The 20,657-nt window shown below is 41.8% G+C and overlaps 1 protein-coding gene across 3 annotated transcripts in view; it reads left to right on the plus strand.

Annotated features, from left to right (window-relative positions):
- L1CAM (L1 cell adhesion molecule) overlaps positions 1-20,657 on the plus strand; it is a 99,760-nt gene that overhangs the window by 76,898 nt on the left and 2,205 nt on the right. For 2 of the 3 annotated variants that reach the window (XM_088137747.1, XM_088137748.1), the window contains exons 23-26: positions 1,746-1,868; positions 2,722-2,886; positions 10,101-10,226; positions 11,930-12,002. In XM_088137747.1, the coding sequence (XP_087993873.1) occupies positions 1,746-1,868; positions 2,722-2,886; positions 10,101-10,226; positions 11,930-12,002 (487 nt within the window). The remainder of the gene's footprint in view (positions 1-1,745; positions 1,869-2,721; positions 2,887-10,100; positions 10,227-11,929; positions 12,003-20,657) is intronic. The other variant, XM_088137749.1, reaches the window with a different exon arrangement.

Below are 20,657 nucleotides of genomic sequence, written 5' to 3' on the forward strand. Positions count from 1 at the left end.
CTTCCGACCCTCCTCACAACAGATATAAATAACGATATACATCCAGCTCTTACTCTAAGGTTAAAACATAACTTCCATTATTTCTATTAATCCATATTATGCACTTTTTCTTATTCTTCTGGCCTCCAAGGGTTATAAGGAATGTGTCCAGTGATGCAGTGATGTCATAAGATAAGTGGAAACAAAATGGTTTTTCCTGTTTGAAGCGTTGTATTGGTTGAGATTTAAGACCAAACATTTGACTTTTATTTTAGCAAAAATTAAAAGTTTAGCAATATTTTGTTATGTGAGTGAACTAATGCTAAATGTCACAGAAGTGACCATTTAGTCACTGAATTTTGGCAGCACAATCTTGGGGTTTTTTGGAGGATTGCAAACTGACAGTTCCCTGGGGCTGGAGGTCCATAATACAGTCTGTGAGCTACACGTTGTTCACCCTTATGCTATTGGCATGTACAATAATTAAATTCATTCCAAATGCTAACTGAAGTGTTTCCAGTTAGACTAAAACTTAAGGCTGGTTTGTTCATACATTAATTTCTGTGGCTTGATGTAGGCTGCAGTCCTACACTCATTTACTTGAAAGTAATCCCACAAATTTAGTGGGATTTATTGGTTTACGATTGGATTTGTTTGTATGGATTAAGAACTGGGAAATAGCATGAACTGGTGATATTGAAAATTCCTAAATAGGCATACACAAACCACGGAAATTGTCATAGTCACAACTTCTGAATGACTTTTATCTCCTGTCATGGCCTGGCACCTTCTTGAAAGATCAAAGTTTTGGTGATCCAGTAACAAAGGAGATATTATTACCTGATTCAGTCTTTCAAGGGAAGCAGACCTATAGGGAGTCTGTTTCTTGCAGGACTTGGGTCTATATTAAAAAAAGAAAAACAAAACAAGCAAACAATTTCAGTTCTTCAGAGTCTTGGAGAAGAGGCACAAAAGAACTTAGGTGCTGTTGGATGAAGCAGGGCAGGAACATTGCCTATATTTCAGGGGACATGGGAGATCAAGAACCTTATAATATTCATCAGATGGATTTTAACAAATGAAAGAGAGAGGAAAAAATAGTATCTTGGACTGCCTACATTAAAATAATGAGTGACTGTTATATCTCATCCTGGAGAAGATCTGTGGTCAACATTGACCTGATGGCACATAATCATCGCTGTTAGATCACTCAGACTAGGATAAAGACACAAAGGAAGGCAAATTAATTCACCATGACCAGTTGCTGCTTCTTCCATCAATAAAATACCCCCCCCCCCCAAACAAAACCTTTGGCAGTTTCTAAATGAGGAAAACTCGGAACCAGGAAGCCAGCTCAAAGAAATCATTCTGAGGGATGTGAGGAGCAGGTCTAGAAGTTACCAAGTGTTCTAGCAAGGGCATGAATTGCACAGAAGCATGTGACAGGGGTTAAAGCCCCTTTTCTGTCCCATGACACCCTCCAGTTAAGAGTGTCAAGTCCCACTTCTTCCAGACTGCAATACTGAGCTACTTGGACTTCTGCTGGAAGGACATCTGCTCTAGAAGGCCTGGGTGTGAGCTGTTTAGAAAGATGCAAATGATGAAAGCAAAGCAACAGTGGAAATATAGTTAATCCAGCGCTTTTTCCGCAGTCTTAATGACATTGCTGTTCCCTCTGGAGCTTAAGGTGGTGTGTAGATTCTCAAGAGAAGTCATTGTGATATTAATACTTTTCCTTCTCATTTTCTCCCTGCCTCTATGCCCAGTGAACTTGTCTTTTGTAAACATCAGTGTGGGTGAGACAGGAGAAAACTTCACCACCATCATCTGGATCCCACGTCAGAACCAGCGAGATGTGGAGTTTGCAGTCCACGTTATGAGCAAAACAGGTAAGAGCAGGGAGGTGGAACTCCTCTTTCCACTATTGTCTCCATGCCATTATGCCAGCCGTGGGTGGGCATCTTTTGGGGTTGAAAAGCTGTGTAGATCACTCACTCTGGTTTAGGGACTATACTTGTTCATATATGCATGCTCCCTACAGAATCCTCTTTCACTACCACCTCACACCACATACATTCTACCACACTATCCCTACATACGGGTACCCATCCTGACACATTTCCCCTCTCATACACTGTTGCTGCAGGTATGCATGCATGCATGCAGGCACACACACACACACACACTCACCCCCTTTCCATCCTATTCAGGTCTCCAAATTCGTGAGGTTCCCAAATGTATCCAGTTGGCCATTGTGTAACACAGAATGCTGGTCTAGATGGGTCTACAACCTGACCCATCAGGTCTCTTCTTAATGTTCTTTTCTCCCTACTTCCCAGTCATCTGAAACAACATCTTTGGGAGGGATGAGGAATTCTCCCTGCCTGGCCAGCAGATTTGCTGAAACTGCTGATTTTACATGTTGGGAAAATAGTGATCTGCAAGTGGTTGCTAGTTGGAAGGGGAAGAGTTTCTTCCTTTCCAAGGCCTCTGCTTGTAAATTCCTAGTTTCCTAATGAGGAAATCCATGATTTTCAACATAGTCCTGGGAGAGGCAAAGTCCACTTTCCATCAGCTAGCTGAAGAGTAATGAAGAATGGTGTGTTCATCCATGGCAAAAGATAAGCTACAAATGGCTGGATTCCCAACAGACACTGGAGTAAAATCAAAGGCAAACATTCTGGCTTAACCCAGTGGAGAACTCAACCATAGCCCTTCTGTCTCTTCCTCTTTTTCAAACAGACAAAGGACAATGGCGTGATGTAGGAAAGGCCAGTTCTGGCCAGGGCTCATACAGCATTCCAGATTTGCAGCCAGGCAAGCAGTATCGTGTTCGGCTGGTGAAAATACACCGGACTGGGGATGTTCAAATCATCTGGGAGTCAGACGTGGAGACCAGTGGTGTGGGTAAGTTACACTGGAGACTCAGGAATCATCCAAGAAGCAGTCATTAAAAGTGCTCAAACTTCATTCAATTTCAAAATTACTTGTTTGTGGTTTACTTTTATGTGGATCTAGATTATGAACCATTCCTACAAATTCCTCTCTCACTCACTCAGAAAGTGGGTATTTATGTGATAAACTGTCATATTTGGTAGATTTTGACGTTTCCTAGTCACTCTGGTAAGACAGCTATTAGAATGCAAGAAAAGCAACAACAATCAAGTTTTCTAGCAACAAAAGAATGAATCCAATGTACTATGGTGTAATTTTAAGGTAAATTAGCAGTGCCTGTTGACAGTTTGCACTCCATTTTGCTTTCTTCTGTTTAAGGAATTAGTACTGAGAATTGGGCTATTAAGATCATTCCATTTTGTATTTGGAAACTTGATTCATTTTGTTATTTATAGTTTAGGGAAGGGTTGTGTAAAGCCTGCCAGATGTTCTCACAAGGATGTGTCCAGGACTTTGGAAACAGCCTATCTGATTAGGTTGTTCTGGAAATAATCAATTTCAACTCATTTCCCAGTTCAGTAGCAGGTTGGGAAAGACCAAGTCTAAAGTTTAAAAAAATCTTTTCTATCTCTATCTCTATCTCTATCTCTATCTCTATCTCTATCTCTATCTCTATCTCTATCTCTATCTCTATCTCTATCTCTATCTCTATCTTCTATTTATTTTAAAAATTAGAACAGGATGGGATGCAGGAAAGTTAGACTTCCAAATGCCACAGAGTTTGGTGCACTATAACATTGTTTGAATTACACTGTTTTAAAACCTGGTGAATTTTTACAGTGCCCATAACATTTTTGTTTTATCCAAACAAGGATATACAGTAGGAAAACTAGATTTTTATGAATATAGAAAAAGTTGTTCAAACTCATAAAAAATCCAAGTGACATCCTAACTTTTTTGTTTTGAGATGGAGTAGGATTACATTGATAAGGGAAAAGGCTTGTCTTGTCAGGAATGTGCATGGCAGATTTCAAACAGAGAGCCTGAGGGGGTAGTCTGTAAAGGGACACCCTTTTTGTTCACAACTGTCTATCAGATTAACCAGATGAATCCACTAATCCCTCCCAGGGGCATCACTGTCACTTTCTCCTTGCTGCTGTTTGCCCACCCTCGGCAAAGCATCCTTCTCAGCCTGCATGCCTGACAGTGCTGTGCTGTCCAGTGAGTTGATATCGTGCTATTTTAAAGGATGGGATGATTCCCTGAGCTAGCAATGAGTGGGATTGACCATCCGCTACCAGCCAATGAGAGGGCTGCTGCTCTGTTGCTTCATGGACTGTGTGCTCCCAAGGCAGTAGCTAATTGGTCCAGCTATGAGGCTAGGAAAAATGAAAATGGTGTGGCGATGCAGCTTCAACCATTTGGCCAATGTTGTATCTGGCCCTGTGGTCTAGCCTTAGGGCTTTCCCACTGTGTAAACCATGTAGATCAGATAGAAATGAAGCCAGTTTAAGAAATCACTTTCCAGATTTCAGCCCCTTCTTTGAAATGGTGAAATTCTTTGGATTTTTTTTCCTAATATTCAATAAAAACTGGGCTTCCTGTAACTTAAACTCATTCTGCATTCTGTGCTTTAGAACCAAAGAGAACAGATTCTAGTACCCTGGTCATATTTTTGCCTTTCTCTGAACCTGTTCCAATTTCTCTGAATGTAGTGCCCAGAAATGAACACACTACTTAAGGAGTCTGACCAAAAGCAGAATAGAGCGGAACTTCCTGTGATTTGCAAATTATACTTCTATTGAAAAGTAATCATAGATGAGCACTCTGAATATGCTTTTTGAGCCAACTCTGCATCCACTTACTTATCATGCCATCCAGCCCACATTTAACTTGCTAATCATCATGACATGGAGCATTTTGCAAATGCTTTGCTGAAATCAAGTTATATTGTGCCTATTGCATTCCCACAATCTATTAAGAAAGTTATCCAATTGAAAAAGAAACAGATAAGGCGAGTCTGACAAGAATTGTTCATGACAAATCCATGCTGACTTCTAGTAATTAGTGTATTGTTTCCAAGGTGCTTTGGGATCAGTATCTAAATGATCTGCTCTAGATTTTTCTCAGGTATTAATGTCAGCTAACTGGTCTGTAGTTTGCTGGATCTTCCTTCTTTCCTCTTGCTGAAGGATGAATCCATACCTTCAGGCTCAGAGGCTCTAGAGGAACTGTTGGTTGATTTTGAACTATGGTACATTTGAAGATAAAGCTTTGAGCTTGGATTATCCTTAGGCTGAAGGTCCTTATTGAACTGGAAGAGAAGGCTAAAATATTACCTAACTGTTGGCTGCTAGTGCTATTTCTGACTCAGTAATAAAATACTTGTCTGAGAAACAGTTATTATTATTTACTGGATTTGTACCCTGTCTTTCACTCTAAAGCTCAAACTGTGTACATAGTCCTATTTTGCCCCACAACAACCCTACACAATAGGTTGGGCTGAGACAAAAAGAGAGTGATTGGCCCCAAATCACCTGTTGAGCTTCCATAGCCAAGAATGGACTAGAACCTGGATCTCTCTCCACCCCAGTCCAACCTCCACACTGACTTCTTCTGAACAAAAGCTCTGGCTCTAATTTACAGCAGTAGAGGCTACGGAGGTTTTTAGGAGCTCTCTGTGTTTTTTTTTTAACTTATTTCTAGCCTCCTTTCCCTCTCCCTTTCCCTTTCCCTTTCCCTCTCCCTCTCCCTCTCCCTCTCCCTCTCCCTCTCCCTCTCCCTCTCCCTCTCCCTCTCCCTCTCCCTCTCCCCTTCCCTTCCCTTCCCTTTCCCTTTCCCTTCCCTTCCCTTCCCTTCCCTTCCCTTCCCTTCCCTTCCCTTCCCTTCCCTTCCCTTCCCTTCCCTTTTATGCTGCTCCAGTCCAGGAGAACTCTGAGCAGCTTACTTTCTCTTTTTACAGCAACAATATTAAAACAATAAAACAAAATAACAAGACTAACAATAGCAAAAATTTCAAAGCAGACTGTGGCCACCGAAGAACAATAAATATCCAGACATAACTGAGGATGGGGCTTCTAACTTATGCCAGATCCATTCTCAAGACTTTCTTTAAAAAGCCAAGTTTTTATGGCTCTCCTAAAATTCAACAGGGCTAGTCTGGTCTCAGGAGGGAATTAGGAGCATTTGTAACATTATATTTGAGCTATATTCATTTTTTAAAATAAAATACCTTAAAATAAGATTTAATTTTAAAAAATGATGTTGATTGTAATTGATCAATATTTAATCTCCAAATTAGTGCTTGTTAGATTAAAGTAGGCTATCAATAATCTTAATTTATCCAACGGGGGGCTTTTCTAGTGGAATCATCCTGCCTCAATTACAGCACTCTAAAAGGAAAAAAAGGAGACGTTGTCAATCATCTGCAATTTGCATGTGTTTTCCCAGTGCTTCTGCTCTTTCTTTCGAAAATTTATTAAGATGAAAAAGATTGGAAAGAAGCACAGTGTCTTTTGATCTGTATCTTTAGTAGTCTTCATTTGGAAGGGCTGTACTGTACTCTTTATGTTAGGAGCTCTGTTATTAGGAAAGTTCATAGCTGTATTTTTCTGGCTCAAAGAACTTAATAAAATCCCCTCTTTGAAAAGTGAAATTGGATTAAAAGAAAAAAAAAGACCTAGTGGCTTCCATTATTGTATTTTCAGCAAATCTTAAGACAACTTTTCCATTTTAAAGGTAAATTATTTGTGAAAGGATCTTGTTTTTCTTTTGGATTCCATTCATAGCTAGTACTTTACAACCTATCAGTTTTTCAAAAATATGTATTTTTAATTGCCTCATATATTTAGTTTTAGAGCATTGCCTCGCTCCTGACTTCCCAGGCATTTTAATACATTTTGTGATGTATTATTTATAGCTGTTGTTATTTGATGTGACATTTTAAAGAAAGGAAAACCACTCCAGCATTTGAAAAAAAAGTTACAGTTTCATATTTTTGAAAAGCGAGATGTTGAAGGCGACCCTTGAAGTGCACTAGGCTTTGGAAAAGATGAAGAAGGCAGGGAGTTAGTAACTCTCTTGCAATATTTTAAATGTTATAGCAACAAAGACAAGAAATCCACTTCTTTCCATATATTTCACAGAATATAACCGGCAAATGAATTTTAGGAAGACCTGAGTGTGATAACAGAAGAAGAATAGGTTTATAGGGGTGTAAAACATGAGAACTCGGTGTTTTATTGTTGCTTGTGATGGGGAGAAATTTTATACTGGCATTTTCCCTTGCTTACTCTATGCTCCAAGCTATGGGAAGGCGACAAACAGGAAGATTTTCTTGGAACCTATTTAACTACCTTTTAGGCACCAGATAAAAATTATTTTATGCTCTCGAGTCTTTAGCTGTTTTTGAGCTTCTGAGTTGAAGTAGTTGCTGTTGGTATGATTGTTGATTCTAACTTATTTTCATGGGTTTTGAGGCATACATTTAAGGGTGGGGAGTAGTTGATTATATTTTGATTTTGCTATAAGCCACTTGGTCACCACGTACATAAGTGGTAAGATATACACTTGTTAAATAGATAGGTAAGTAGATGGACAGTCAGATTATCTTTCAAAACTACCCTGCTTAGCCTTTCCTGTTGGCTTGGCATGGCTTTTATTCTGTGCTATTTTGTTTTAGTTTAGTTTTAAGTCTTATAATTGAACATTTATTTATATACTGCCCAGGAAATTAGCAATATGCTGATGGAGCTTTTCACAGGACTTGGGGGCTGCACTAATAATCATTGGATTGCATTTGGAACTCCAGAGTCCCTCCATGCATGGCAGTGGTGCTGTTCTGGCACTGGCACCATGTCATGATGCCCCCCCCTCAAAAAAATATACCCCCAGCCCAGCCAGTTTTCTTCCAGCTTGGCTAGGGCACAACAAACATCACTCAGCTTTTGATCTGTGCAACCCAGTGCCTTAAACTTGGGGGCAGGCTGTCTTTCTATATGTGGGAACTTTACCTCTTCTTCCTCCTCCTCCTCCTCCTCCTCCTTCTTCCTGAACTCTACTCTAGAACTAGATTTCTCCCGAGCAATCTTATCAGCAGACTGACTTGCTAGTTAGCTTACAGTCAGTTTCACAGGGTTGTAGCACTTGAGAAAAGTGTCTGCCAGCAAGACTACTCTTATCATGGCATTGCCACAGCTTTCAGCTGGAATTCATATGCAGGTAGAATGGTGTTTTGATGGGCGGGCACCTACCATTTGCTCAGATTTAGGGGGAAATAGCTGCTGGGGGAAGGGAGTAGTAATTCAGTTTTTTTCTTCTAGAGAGAATAGTGGGTTTTGTTACTTCAGGAGGACATTAATTAGATCAGGGTTCCCCAAAGGAAACATTATTGACCCTGTAGGGTTGATGGAACTACCCAAGGGGTCAATGTTATTATCATTATTATTCTTCGTAGTACAGTTAGTTAAAGTATTACTTATTAAATTATTTTCATATAATAAATGTTTGGGGGTTGATGAACAATCTGAAACTTCATGAAGGGGTTGATGAGCTGAAGAGTTTTGGGATCCCTGGGCTAGATGATGGTGAAAATGTTGCAATATTCCTATTGATCAGCTGGAGGGGGAACAATGATTGGTTCCTCATTTTTCTCACTTTCTAGCATCAGCATAAGTGAAAATAATCTCTCTGGACACCCAGGAGGCTTCAAATGCCTTGGGGGATTGAAGAATGGAAGTGATGGAAATAATGAGAAGTGGAAGTGCCCTCAGTCAATATCTATGGCAATTGAGCTGAAATGATATTTCCAAATTCTCCATTCAGTGTGTAGGAAAAAGGATTTCACAGAATATTCTCTGGAGGGGAACTCAATTAGCAGTTTTGGGGAAGGGCCAACAAAGAACCTTTCTCAGAAAATTTCTCTTCTGGGAAAATTTGCTTAGAAGAGAACAGTTCTAAGTGAATAGAGTAGAGTCCTTCCAATTAATTTCCACTGCGGTGCTAACTGTTACAATGTTTGACTTAGCTCTGAGTGGCTTCTCAGAAGTTCCTCTGATCCAGCAATTCTTCTAATCAAAGCTCAAGGAATTGCTAAAGAGAAAAATCTGGTTTGACCAAGTTACAACTGGAGATGCTGCTGAGTGTGGATTGATGGCTACCTTTTGTGAATCATCAAAGGCAGGAGAAAGACGCCTCCTATTGTCCTCCATTTCAACTGCCAGCTTGAAAACATGAACAGTTTTGAGGAAAGAGGTCTGCAAAGCATCCACAGTACCTTTTTCTTGCAACTCAGCTGTTTCAGGTTTTCTCCACTATAAAGGGCAGGAGACAGCACCATGGGGGCTCCGCACAGCTCTCTGGGGGATCCCCTCAGACTGCTCAACTAAGCAGGCAGAGAGATTCGGAAACAGGATTGTGAGCAAGAAGGAGTGACCAGGCACTGGAGACAATGGGAAGGGGATGGGGCCTGGCATCAGAGGCTTGTGGACTGGATGGGGAGATCCTCAACTATATTATTTCACAGGCTGCAGGATCATATCATGTATGCTCCTGGGAACATTCAACAAAGAAAAGGCTCTCTTTAAAGAGAAACCAGCGACTCAGTTAAAATTAGCTGCAAATGTTTTCTGCTTTCCTCCCAAGGATGATCATATCAGGGAAATAATCAGTGTCCTTAATATAATTCTCCCCCACCCCCCACAAGTCAGTGGTATTTTTTTCAAGGATGCATATGAATATTCTACCCTACGTGTTAAGTTTAACTTATCTTTTAAAACTTCCCTCCTTATTCCATGCATTTTAGAAATAAGCAAGCTGTTTTTTCTAAGGATCAGTATATCTGGGGTGATGCTCCATATAGCAGTCTAGACCCCAGATCATTTCCCTTCAGAGATGCAGAAGGAGGATGGGTGTTATCTCTCAGTCAGAACGTAGTAGGACGGGTGTCTGTGGGGGGCAGCTTCTCAGGGTTCTTTTGAGCTCAGGAGAGGTGAAAAGCAGCACTTGGAATTTGTCCCCAATACTCTCCACCAGCCAGTGTGGCTTTTTCAAGGGGAACAGCAGCACTGTGTTCTCCACCTCTGTAGCCTGGTCTAGATGTACTTGTTGTGTGGATTGACTACCAAGCTGAGCCTCTTTCTTCCCCTTGTTTTGGATAAGAGCATTGCTTGGTAGTGAACGGGCAGAGTTTGGTGAGAGGATGTTAATGCCCTAATTGTTTTCCACAGTTGAAGAGACAAATAACTTTGCTGCAGAGGGTTGGTTCATCGGCTTCATCAGCGCCATTGTCCTCCTCATCCTGGTTCTGGTGCTCCTCTGCTTCATCAAGCGCAGCAAGGGCGGCAAGTACTCGGGTGAGGTGCCCCCAGCCCCACCCTAGCACCTCGCAGCAGACCCCCATGGGCCTCCCCCCAGGCTATTATCAGTTGTCAGTTATATAGCACACTTAGTGTGCCTGGTGCCGTTCGTCCTCACAACAGTCCTGTGAGGTAGGTTGTTATCGTTCCCATTTTACAGAAAAGAAGCTGAGCCCCAAAAATGGGGTAGTTTACAACTGAGCTCAAAGTTTGACCCTTGTGCCCTGAGCTCACAACCAACACAAGCTGCTGGGCTGGGCTAGATAAGTTTAAGCCAGACTTCCTGAGCTGGGGTCTTCTAGATCTATTGGACTACAACATACATAACTGCCAGCCAGCATGACCAGGGTGGCAGGGGATTATGAGTTTTCAGTCCAGAAATCAAGAGAGCGCATCAGGCTCAGGAAAGTGAGCTATGTAGTGGGGAAATATTGCAGATATTGTAGATATATCTGTATTATCTGCTTAATCTGGTTTAGTGATGACTTGTGATGGAATGGAACTATGAAGGCCAGGCTCAGGGAGATAAGCGTGTTCTTAGTTCACTGGAGGAGTGTGGGAAGTTCAAGAGGATGAGGCTGGCACCTCCCTGAAGAATTCACAGTGTTGTGGCTGGCTGGCTTGGGAGCTAGGATTCAGTCTGGGGAGACTGATGTCAGGTTTAGCCCAAAGAACTCCAAGAGACAATGCAAATTCAGTTCTACTGCGTTTATTAGCTACAACCTCTAGACAGAAAATCTCCCCAGACTGAAACCTAGCTCCCAAGCCAGCCACCCACAACACCGTGAATTCCTCAGGGAGGTGCCAGCCTCATCCTCTTGAACTTCCCATGCTCCTCCGGTGAACTAAGAACACGCTTATCTCCCTGAGCCTGGCCTTCATAATTCCATTCCATCACATGACTACTTCCTTGAAAACTGACTGGGAAACATAGCTGGCGAGAGCTCTTCTACCAGATTCTCAGCATGCTTCTAAAACTACAACTCCCATCACTCTTTGCCAAAGAAGCTGAAAAAATTAAATCTGTTTGTTATTTTTAATTCAAGAATAAAAAGGAGCCTTTGAGCAGAAATACAAGACATAAAACAAGATAATGAAGATAGTAATAGTAGTAGCAGTAGAACAATGGAGCCATTGTTCTTACAGTACTATTGCTTCTTTTTATAATGCTTCAAAAGTGTCTTAAAAACTGTCCAGTGATGACAATGGATTAGTGTACTTCAGTCTTCCCCAATCCTGCACCCTTCAGAGGTGTGGGACATAAATCGCTATTTCTTTCTAGCCAGTGCTGTTACTGAATATTCTGTCTGGGAGTGTTGGCAGTTGTAGTTCCAATGCATCTGGAGAATACTGGGTTGGGGAAGGCTGTGGTATGACATGGGTGGAGAAATGCTTCTTCAAACGGTCCCTTTAACTCTCCACAGGCACTCCCAATTCTGATAAAATCCAACCTCCTAGTGCTACAGGGTTGCTCCTCAACCCTCCCCATCGGGCCCTTGCATTTTGCTGGTTTTGCCCCTATTTCAAGGAGCTAAAGAGAAATCTAGCCCCACTGAGAGACCCCACTGCTCCTCTTTTCCATGTTTTTAAAGCTTCTTGGAAGATCCCCCTGCCCATCCCCCATCCCAAGGTCCTGCTTTGGATGGTCCCTGCCCACCAACCCTTTTGCCTTGTGTAACATACTCTCTTTTCTACCCTAGTGAAAGACAAAGAAGATACCCAGGTGGATTCCGAGGCCAGGCCCATGAAGGATGAGACCTTTGGAGAATACAGGTACAAGGGAGGGAAGAGGAAATGCCTCTCCAAATACCTGTGAATGAACAGGATGAGTGGTGGAGATGGAAAGGTAGCATGGATTTCCTTTCCCCAGGAGAACATGACCTCTTCTCCCATCCACAAACACTCTACCACAAGATTACATTTTATCCAGGTGATAGTTATTAGTATACAGGCAGCAAAGTGTACTGTACATACTCGTGGATAAGCCAAGGATTTTAGGTTCCAAAACATATCCAAAATCTCTTTTAAACAGAGATTGCCTATATAGTTTATATACTTGTGGTATATAAGCCAATCATGAAAATTAAAATTATGAAAATTTTGAGGGTTGGCTTATCCATGGGTGGCACATTTTTCATGGTAGTTTGATTGAAGATCCAAGGGATGGCTTATCTGCGGGTGGGCTTATCCGCAAGTATGTATGGTAATCTCTGTTTAAAAGAGATTAAAAACATCCCTGTGTCCCTAGATCCTGATCCCAGTTCTTGGAGAACTGGGGGGTTTAGCAGCCAGATACCTAGTAAACAGATGTGGCTTGGAATTCTGGGGAATTACCCCTGTGTCTTAAACATGAACAGGTGCCTGCTGACAGTGGTTATTGCCCCATCTCAAAACTTAGGGGTGACTCCACTTAGAGTCAATACTGAAGGACTAGAAAACACCTGCTTCAAATGGTGCCCAGTCCCTAGCTAGCAGATCACATTTCCCACCATACCATATACAGTGGTACCTCGGTTCACGAACTTAATTCGTTCCATGACTCTGGTCGCTAACCGAATTGGTCGCGAACCGAATCAAATTTTCCCATAAGGTTCAATGTAAATACGGTTAATCCGTTCTGAACCATTTTTTTTTTTAAACCACAAAAATATGAAACAAAGTACAGTACAGTACAGTATGAAGAGAGAGAACACTAACCTTGCTTGAGGCGACTTCTGGCATGGAGGACAGGAAGGTGGGTGGGGAGGCGGTTATTGTTTGGAAGGAGAGTCCCCCTCCCTACAGGAAGCCACGACCATGTGTCACAGCAGGGAAAATGGCCGTGGGTCGTGTTCATCACCCGATGTGGAGTTCGCAAACGGAAGCAAAATTTTGCAAATGGTGCTGTTCGTGAACCGAATTGTTCGTGAACAGAAGCGTCCGTGAACTGAGGTATTACTGTAGTTATACTTTCAGTAAATTACTGACAGATCTCTGTATGAGCTTAATTTCCGAGAACTCAGAAAAGCCATGTTATCATTCCCTGGCTGCAGATTCCTCCCTCCCTCCCTCCTGACCTTTCTTCCCCAAGTCACAGGAACAAGCTTCTGTGGGAAGGAGGCATCTTGCTTCAGTGCCTGGCATAGGTCATTGTTCCTTTTCATGGCTAGCAAACAGTAAATTACACCAAATAAACGACACACATATTTCCTTTAGTTTATAATATACAGTATGCCATTTTCATGATCAGTTTGGATTATCTTGATGCACATTTGGAAGGTTTGGGTTCATGAAGCCCTGATTATTTAAGTCTTTGGGGATATCAGTCATAGGTTTAGGGAGTGAGGAAGCAGGATGGCAGCAAGACAAGAATGCAAAAATGATAGAAGGGGGATGAGGCATTTTCCACAGATTCTAATGAGGGCACATTAACTTGCCAACACATGGTTAATGTTGGGAGGGGAGGGGAGAAGATAGAGTGATTTAATACACTTATGAGACTCTGACAGCAAGATTTCAGTGGCTTGGTGTATCTGAACAGCAAAAAGAGTATTGTCCTTCATGGTGCATCAATAGAAGTCTGGGGCTTATCAAGACTGCTAAATTATGCTCATGGCTGTACTAGATAACAAAAAGGACAAGGATCGACAATGAACCAAATGACAGGAAAGTTCATAGTGATCTCAATGTATATGTATGTGTACATGTGTATGTGTATATGTGTGTATACAGTATGAGCGTGACCATCTGAACGGTGCCAGAATCTCTTGGTGCCTTCTGTTTCCCTCCTTTGTTCTTGACTTACCTTCTTTGAAATCTGATGCTAGTTTTCTCTTTTTTTCTTTTTCCTCTCATTTCCCCTGCCTCTTATTTGACTAACCCAGGTCCCTGGAGAGGTAAGAATGGAAGCGGGAAACACTGAATTTTGCACTGCATGTTGTTGGGGGAAGGTGAGGTTAGAAGGACCAGGATAACCTTTCCCACTGGCATGCTTCTGGAATTCACTGACCTCCTCATACCAGGGAGAAAGACAAGCCGTTCCCAGAAAGGGAACTTCGGAGAAATTTTGCTTCCCTCGCTTTAATTAATGGAAGAAAATTATCTTAAAAACAGCTAAGGATAATTTTAAAATAATTCTCTTCTGCTTCTACTTCTCTCTAGTGAACAGCAGTGGCAAGAGGGCTATTTCACATTAAAAAGAATATTTGTTAGGGGCTACATGTGAAAATGGCTTTTAAAATTTCAGAGTACATTTTTCCCTAAAATGGCATGTGCCAAGTGTCTCCACCTTAGTTGCAGGTAGGCAGAAATTTAGCTTGCTGTCCCTGAAATAAATGTATTTGATCCCCTACATCCTTATCAGAGAATCATCTCCTTTCCCTCCAGAGGGAACATAAAATATGATCAAATTATTAAAAGAAAATACTGAGACTTCATACTTCAGGGTTGCCTTGTTTAAAAAGTTGTCTCTTTTGTGTTTACGTTATGTGGCTCTATGTGTCTGTAAGGTCAACAGAGCTGTCTTTGAGAATACGAATTTTACCTGTCTGTCTTAAACCAGAATTCTGATTTCCATTCTGTGGGAAGCAGTTTTTGTTAAGAGTGGACATTCAGAAAGAGAACCGTTCCACTCTTTGAACAATCCCAAATCTTCTGCTGGGTTCTTTTACTGAAACTTGCAGCAGCAGCAATAACAAAACACAATTACGTTTGTTGGGCATCCTTGATCAGCAGCAGTGTTCTCAGATGTGAAACTTGTACTTTATTTTTTATCTTCCATGACTGGCTTGCATACAGCGCCTAACTGTTATTAAGAGCCAAACTCAGGACTGGAGAGAGGGGGGCGGGTGGCGGGAGATCGACAACCCGTGCAGTCCTATGGCACGTGGATACTGCATCTGGGGAGGGACTAAGATTATATCCTACCAATTTACTTCTGTACCGATTACAAAGCCATTGCAGTCCTTTCCCCACTTGAAACCAATGGCTAAGGTCCCCAGTGGTCTTGATGAACTTGAGGTGCACCCAGTGTAATGGAAAGAGGAAGCGTGAATGTATGGATGGATAAGCATAATCATGCTATTGGGGTAAAAGTGATCGGTGCTAACTGCATGATTTGTCCTCCCTCTCTTTCTCATTGTCTTCCTTTCATGAAGTTCATCAATGATTAGATTTAGGTAACAGCCTTGCCTTGCCTTCCCTTCCCTTCCCCTGCCTGCCATATCTTGCTATTTTCCCTCTAATGTATCTTCCCTGGGTACCAAAATTGTGTCTAGTCAACTGCCCCACCCCAGTTGGATCTCAGAGGAAGGGATACTGGGTGGCTGTCCCTCTTTTGAAACCCCCCGAACAGATGCTCTCCCGAAGCACCGTGCGGCCTGTCTGCTCCCCTCTTCTAAGCTCACAGAGTCCTCTCTAGCCCTGGGTCAGTCTGTACAGCCTCTGGTTGCTTTAGAGCTCCACTGCAAGATCCTAAAATGAGCTTCCTGAGTGCTGCTTTGCCTCTGGTTACTTTCCCTGTCTGCCTGCTCATCCAACATATTTGGCCGGATGTTTTTCTGTTCCGTTTCGGCTCTCCACGCGTGTTTACAGGGTTTCCGGTTAAGTGTATGCACGTCCGTGCATGCTCATTGCTCACTGGAACTTGGCATTCAGATCCCTAATTCTGCATGCTTTCCTTTTGCATATGGGAACCTTCCTCACCCTGTGAGGCAAACACAGACATTTTACTGTTTGAGTGGGGTGAATCCGAACTCTCCAACACATCCTGTATTTGTTATCCGTTCCTAGGTGTGTCCCCTTTAGATGAAACTGTTGTAAACACTGAGGTTCCCGAGTGTGCAGCTATCTTCTTTGAAGTACAGGCCTTCCTTCCCATAGGGATACCCGCGTTTCAGCTCCTAATTCTGCCTTTTTATATTTCATACCATGGCTGCGCACCCATCAGCTTAGATGTATGTTGGTGTACTTGCAGATCTGCCCTAGTAAATACTGTGATGATTTTCCAGTGATGAAAAGCCAATCTAGACATATATATGTATCTTAAGCGCACAGGGTCGGTGTGATCGCGTGGCTAGAGGGTTGGGAAAGTCAGGTTCAACTCCCTCGGGGAGTAATTTGGGGACAGTTGTTATCTCAGAGCCCACAGGGTTATCGTGGAGCTAAATTGTGTATCTAGGTGGGAGATGGAAGAGCTACATATACATGAGTTTGTGGGGAAAAGGGTGGGATAAACTAATAATAATCTAAAAGTAGGCATATGTTTGCCCAGAAAGCAGAAATGGAGCAGGTCCACAGGTGGAGCACACCTGAGTGCTTCCCCATCTATCCGCGCTGCTGCTGTCGTTCCTCTCTTCCCTGATTGGCCTGCTTCCCTTTAAAGCACCCCAGTCAGGTGAGGCTTTCCCGACCCACCTCTCATTCCGTTCTGTTTGGAGTGACAAAGAGGCCTCTGTCTCTGCTTGCTACGTGAGCAGGGCAAAGCTTGGCGTAAGAGACTACTCAGGAATTTGCTTGCTTGCTTATTTATTTATTACATGTTTATGCTGCCCTTTGGAATATTCATCTGAGACAGTTGGATATATAAAACCTCAATATTAAGGTTTCCTCCTTCATACCTACAGGGGTTCAATGCACCAGACATTTCCCTTGGCTCCTGTTCGCAGCCATAGGCCAGTGGGCTTCTTACTTAAAAAAATTACTGGTTTAATTAAAAAAAAAAAAAGGGAGACGTTGGCACGCCGCAGACCAAGGGGCAGCCTCTGGCATTGCTTTTGTTTCCAAGGATGTTCCTGGACCCCAGATAGGTCTGTGATGAAACCATCGTTATTACATTGGTAGAATGCGAATAAAGGGTTAACAAGCTACTTCTTGAAAGGAAAGACAGAGACAGAGCTCAGGATCTTTTTCTGCTGCCAACTTTAAATGTTATCCACCTTTCCTTAAGTCATCAGAAAACTATACTGGCATAATATTTGCCATCTCCTGTGTCAATCACTTTCCTGCATCTGTTTTGGCTCGCCATCTGCTTACGCTTGGTCTACGGACACGATGAAGGCAATATCGTGGAGATGCAGCAGAGGAGAGATGTTGCTAGGAGACTTTGGTACTGTGATTAGATGCACATGAGGACATGGCCTAGGCATGCTGGCTGGGGAATTCTGAGTATTGAAGTCCAGATATCTTAAAGTTGCCAAGGTTGAGAAACACTGGCCTAGACATACAGGGAGCGGTGGAGTGAACAGTACCACAGAGTGGAAAGGTAGAGAAAGGAAAGAGACAAGTCTTCTCTATATACATAAAAGAGAAGAAAAACAATGGTAGTCCTTGTGAAAATTATTCTGTAATTAAAGACTGAGAGGGAGTTTTGTTGATCTAGCTCTTTTAAAAGGAAGAACTCATACCCTATGCCCTCTATTAATAGAGCAGTATTGGTTAAACTTTTAATTATTCATAATTTTTAAGGAAAGAAGATAGGATCATAGACTTCTCCCTATGCATACATATAAGTGTCTGGAAAAAAAGAATGTTAGAAAGGAGATAATATCAGTATAACGAGTTTAAATTTGTCTCTGGGAGAGGAAGGTGACAGCAAGGTTTTGAACTATATTCTTTATCCACGAAATAATGTATTTATTTATTTGATTTATATTTTACCTTTCTTTTTTTACAACTCAAAGTGGTGCACATAATGCTCCCTCCTATTTCCCCCAACAACAACCCTGTGAGGTAGGTTGGGCAGTGAGAGAGAGACTGACTCCAAGTCACCCAGTGAGTTTCCATGTCTAAGGGAGGACTAGAACTCACGGTCTCCCATTTTCCAGCCCAGTACCTAAGCTGCTTTATCATACTGTAATCATTCTTTTACTTTTATTACTTCTGACCAAAAACATGCACACACTTTTGTCACAGGATCCCATAAGCTTTCTTTGTGAGTATGTCTATGTGCTCAGAAAAAGGCCTAAAAGAAGTATTAGAAAGCATTGCAATGTGGGGGAGTGGGTGGGGAGGGAGGAGATAACAACAGTTACCATACTGGTTGATTTATGCTTTGTTACTGCTTAATGTCCTCCATCACAGCCATTTTCTGAAAGGGCCAGTCTCTCAGCAGCCATTTTTAAAGAGAGTCCCTAAGATGGTTTCAGAATTCCAAATGTACTTATCAATCTACAACAGTTGTAGGCTTCCTCCTAATTACACTGTATTTTTATTTTGCCTTATTATTTGTCTTAATATGCATGCATGAAGTCTATAAAATCAAGACTTCAACTGATCAACAAAATCAGTTGATATGCTTAACATTAAATAGTAGACCCTCAATTTCACAGATAAATGGGGGGAAGGAGACTCTTAGCCTCATGTCTATTAATATGGGAATGAGATTGTATGCATGCATAAAATGTATGTAAAATAAATATAATGGATGTAACAGTGTATGAACACCAATAGAAGAGAATATATGTAGCTCTGGGTTGAACTGTGGAGTCCTTGGGGTTCTCTGAACTTGGTTGTTTTCTTGCAGACATTTCATTACCCATCTAGGTAACATCTTTAGAATGTACCTGAAGATGTTACCTAGATGGGTAACGAAATGTCTGCAAGAAAACAACTCAAGTTCAAAGAACCTCAAGGACTCCACAGTGTATGAACTTTCTCCAGAGTGATTTGAAAGACACTGAATGTTGCCACTGGGATGCAGTCAGATTTTGTCCATTACATCCAAAGTCCACAGATTGAGGTCCATAAAATCAGAGATTTACTGTAATATAATCACTGATAGAATTCTTCAGGCTTCTTCTGCTTTCCAGATGTGTGAGGGTTCCTCTCCCGTAATCTGAAACCATGGCTACAAATTTTGGGAACTGAATTCCAACATACACAGAGAGCACATGTTTGGAGAAAGCTGTTATTTATTGATAGGTGAAAAAGTATTTTTAAGCATATGCTTCTCCAGATTTAATAGCTTGTTAGCCATGGTTCCTGTCATGAGGGCACTTCAGGTGGTCTGCATGAAATTTCCTCAGTTTATTTGGCATTGTTACTCAAAATGTCACAAAATTTAGGTGAGAATACAAACATCCTGCAAGATGGCCACAATCTCCTCTAATATCATTTGTTTAAAATATATTTTCTTTAATGTTGGGATCTTGGAGACATTATCTGGGAAAGTCACACTGTAATGACCCTCCCTCCTCCTGTGTTTCTGGTCCCTGCCCTGTATGAAGGGCTTGCATAAAGAAAAAAATTGAGAACATCTCTGTGAGATATAGTAAGACATTGGATGTTTGCATTTTGTTCCATTTTAATTACATTCAATTTTTAAATAAATTCATTGCAATTTGGCATATAAGGCTACCTGAGCACAGTCTGACTACACCCAGCCATGACTAATGGATTATAATGGGATAAGATAAGATGAGACCAGATCCAACGAATGAGATCCCTTTCATATCAGCATGAAGAAGTTTTGAGTTATGCCCTTCATAAGAGGCCTTTGCTGTTTTGCATGACTTTCACTTTGTCTCTAGAGGACACACAAACACACACTTTATTTCTGGCATCTTTCTCTAGCAGCCGGTCCTCCCTTAATGGTGACATCAAAGTCCTGCACAGGGAGTAACAGCTTGGCAGCCTGGGACAGTGTGGATATCCAGTTCAAGGAGGATAGCTCCTTCACTAGCCAGTACTGTGGCCCCAAAGCAAAGATAAATGACAACTCTGGTGTATTACAGAGCATTTGTGCTTTGGTATCCCATCCTCTTAAAGCAGGAGCGCAAAAAGTATGACCCAGGGGTTGCATTAGTCCTTCTGATATTTTTGACATTTCCCTTAGGGAGAACGAAGCTAAATATATTGATCTTTTCACTTGGGTGTTTTGTGTGTTTAAGTGGCAAAAAGGGTGCCTTGAGTCGTACCTTTAAAAACTCTTGAACCCCTCTTCTAAAATGGGCCTTGGCTCTGCCTACTTTAGGAGTGTGGCCTGTGATATGTCATACAAAACTTGGTTTGTTCCTTGAGCTGACAGAACCTGTGTGCTCCTATCTTGAAAGCCATTTCACACCTTCCAAAGGAGATTTACAACATGCTGCTCATTGAAAGGACATATTTTAGTGGAGAAGCAACCAGGGTCTTATGTTCTGGTTCCTGAATGGAACAATCCAGGTGGCCTGATGGTTTCACCAGCTAAGAAAAGATGTAGGGAAGTTCTCTTGCACACTAACTGTTGAAACCAACATGGAAGGCTTAGACAGGATGGCTTCTGAGTAATTTAAGCCCCATTGGCCAGATCGATTTGCTTTCCAGACACTTAATAACCTGCTGCCTAAAGATGGGCCATTTCATTTTATATGGTGACAAGGTCATTTTGGTGTGAGATGCAAATTCCAAAGACAGCTGGAGTTTCCCTTTCAGTCATTCTGAGAATATGTGAAGCCCCCTTATGGAATGTGG

Source organism: Python bivittatus, unplaced genomic scaffold, assembly GCF_059951505.1.
Source record: "Python bivittatus isolate LINGU-HERP-01145 unplaced genomic scaffold, Pbiv_v1 ctg000220_np1212, whole genome shotgun sequence".
NCBI classification, from domain to species: Eukaryota; Metazoa; Chordata; class Lepidosauria; order Squamata; family Pythonidae; genus Python; species Python bivittatus.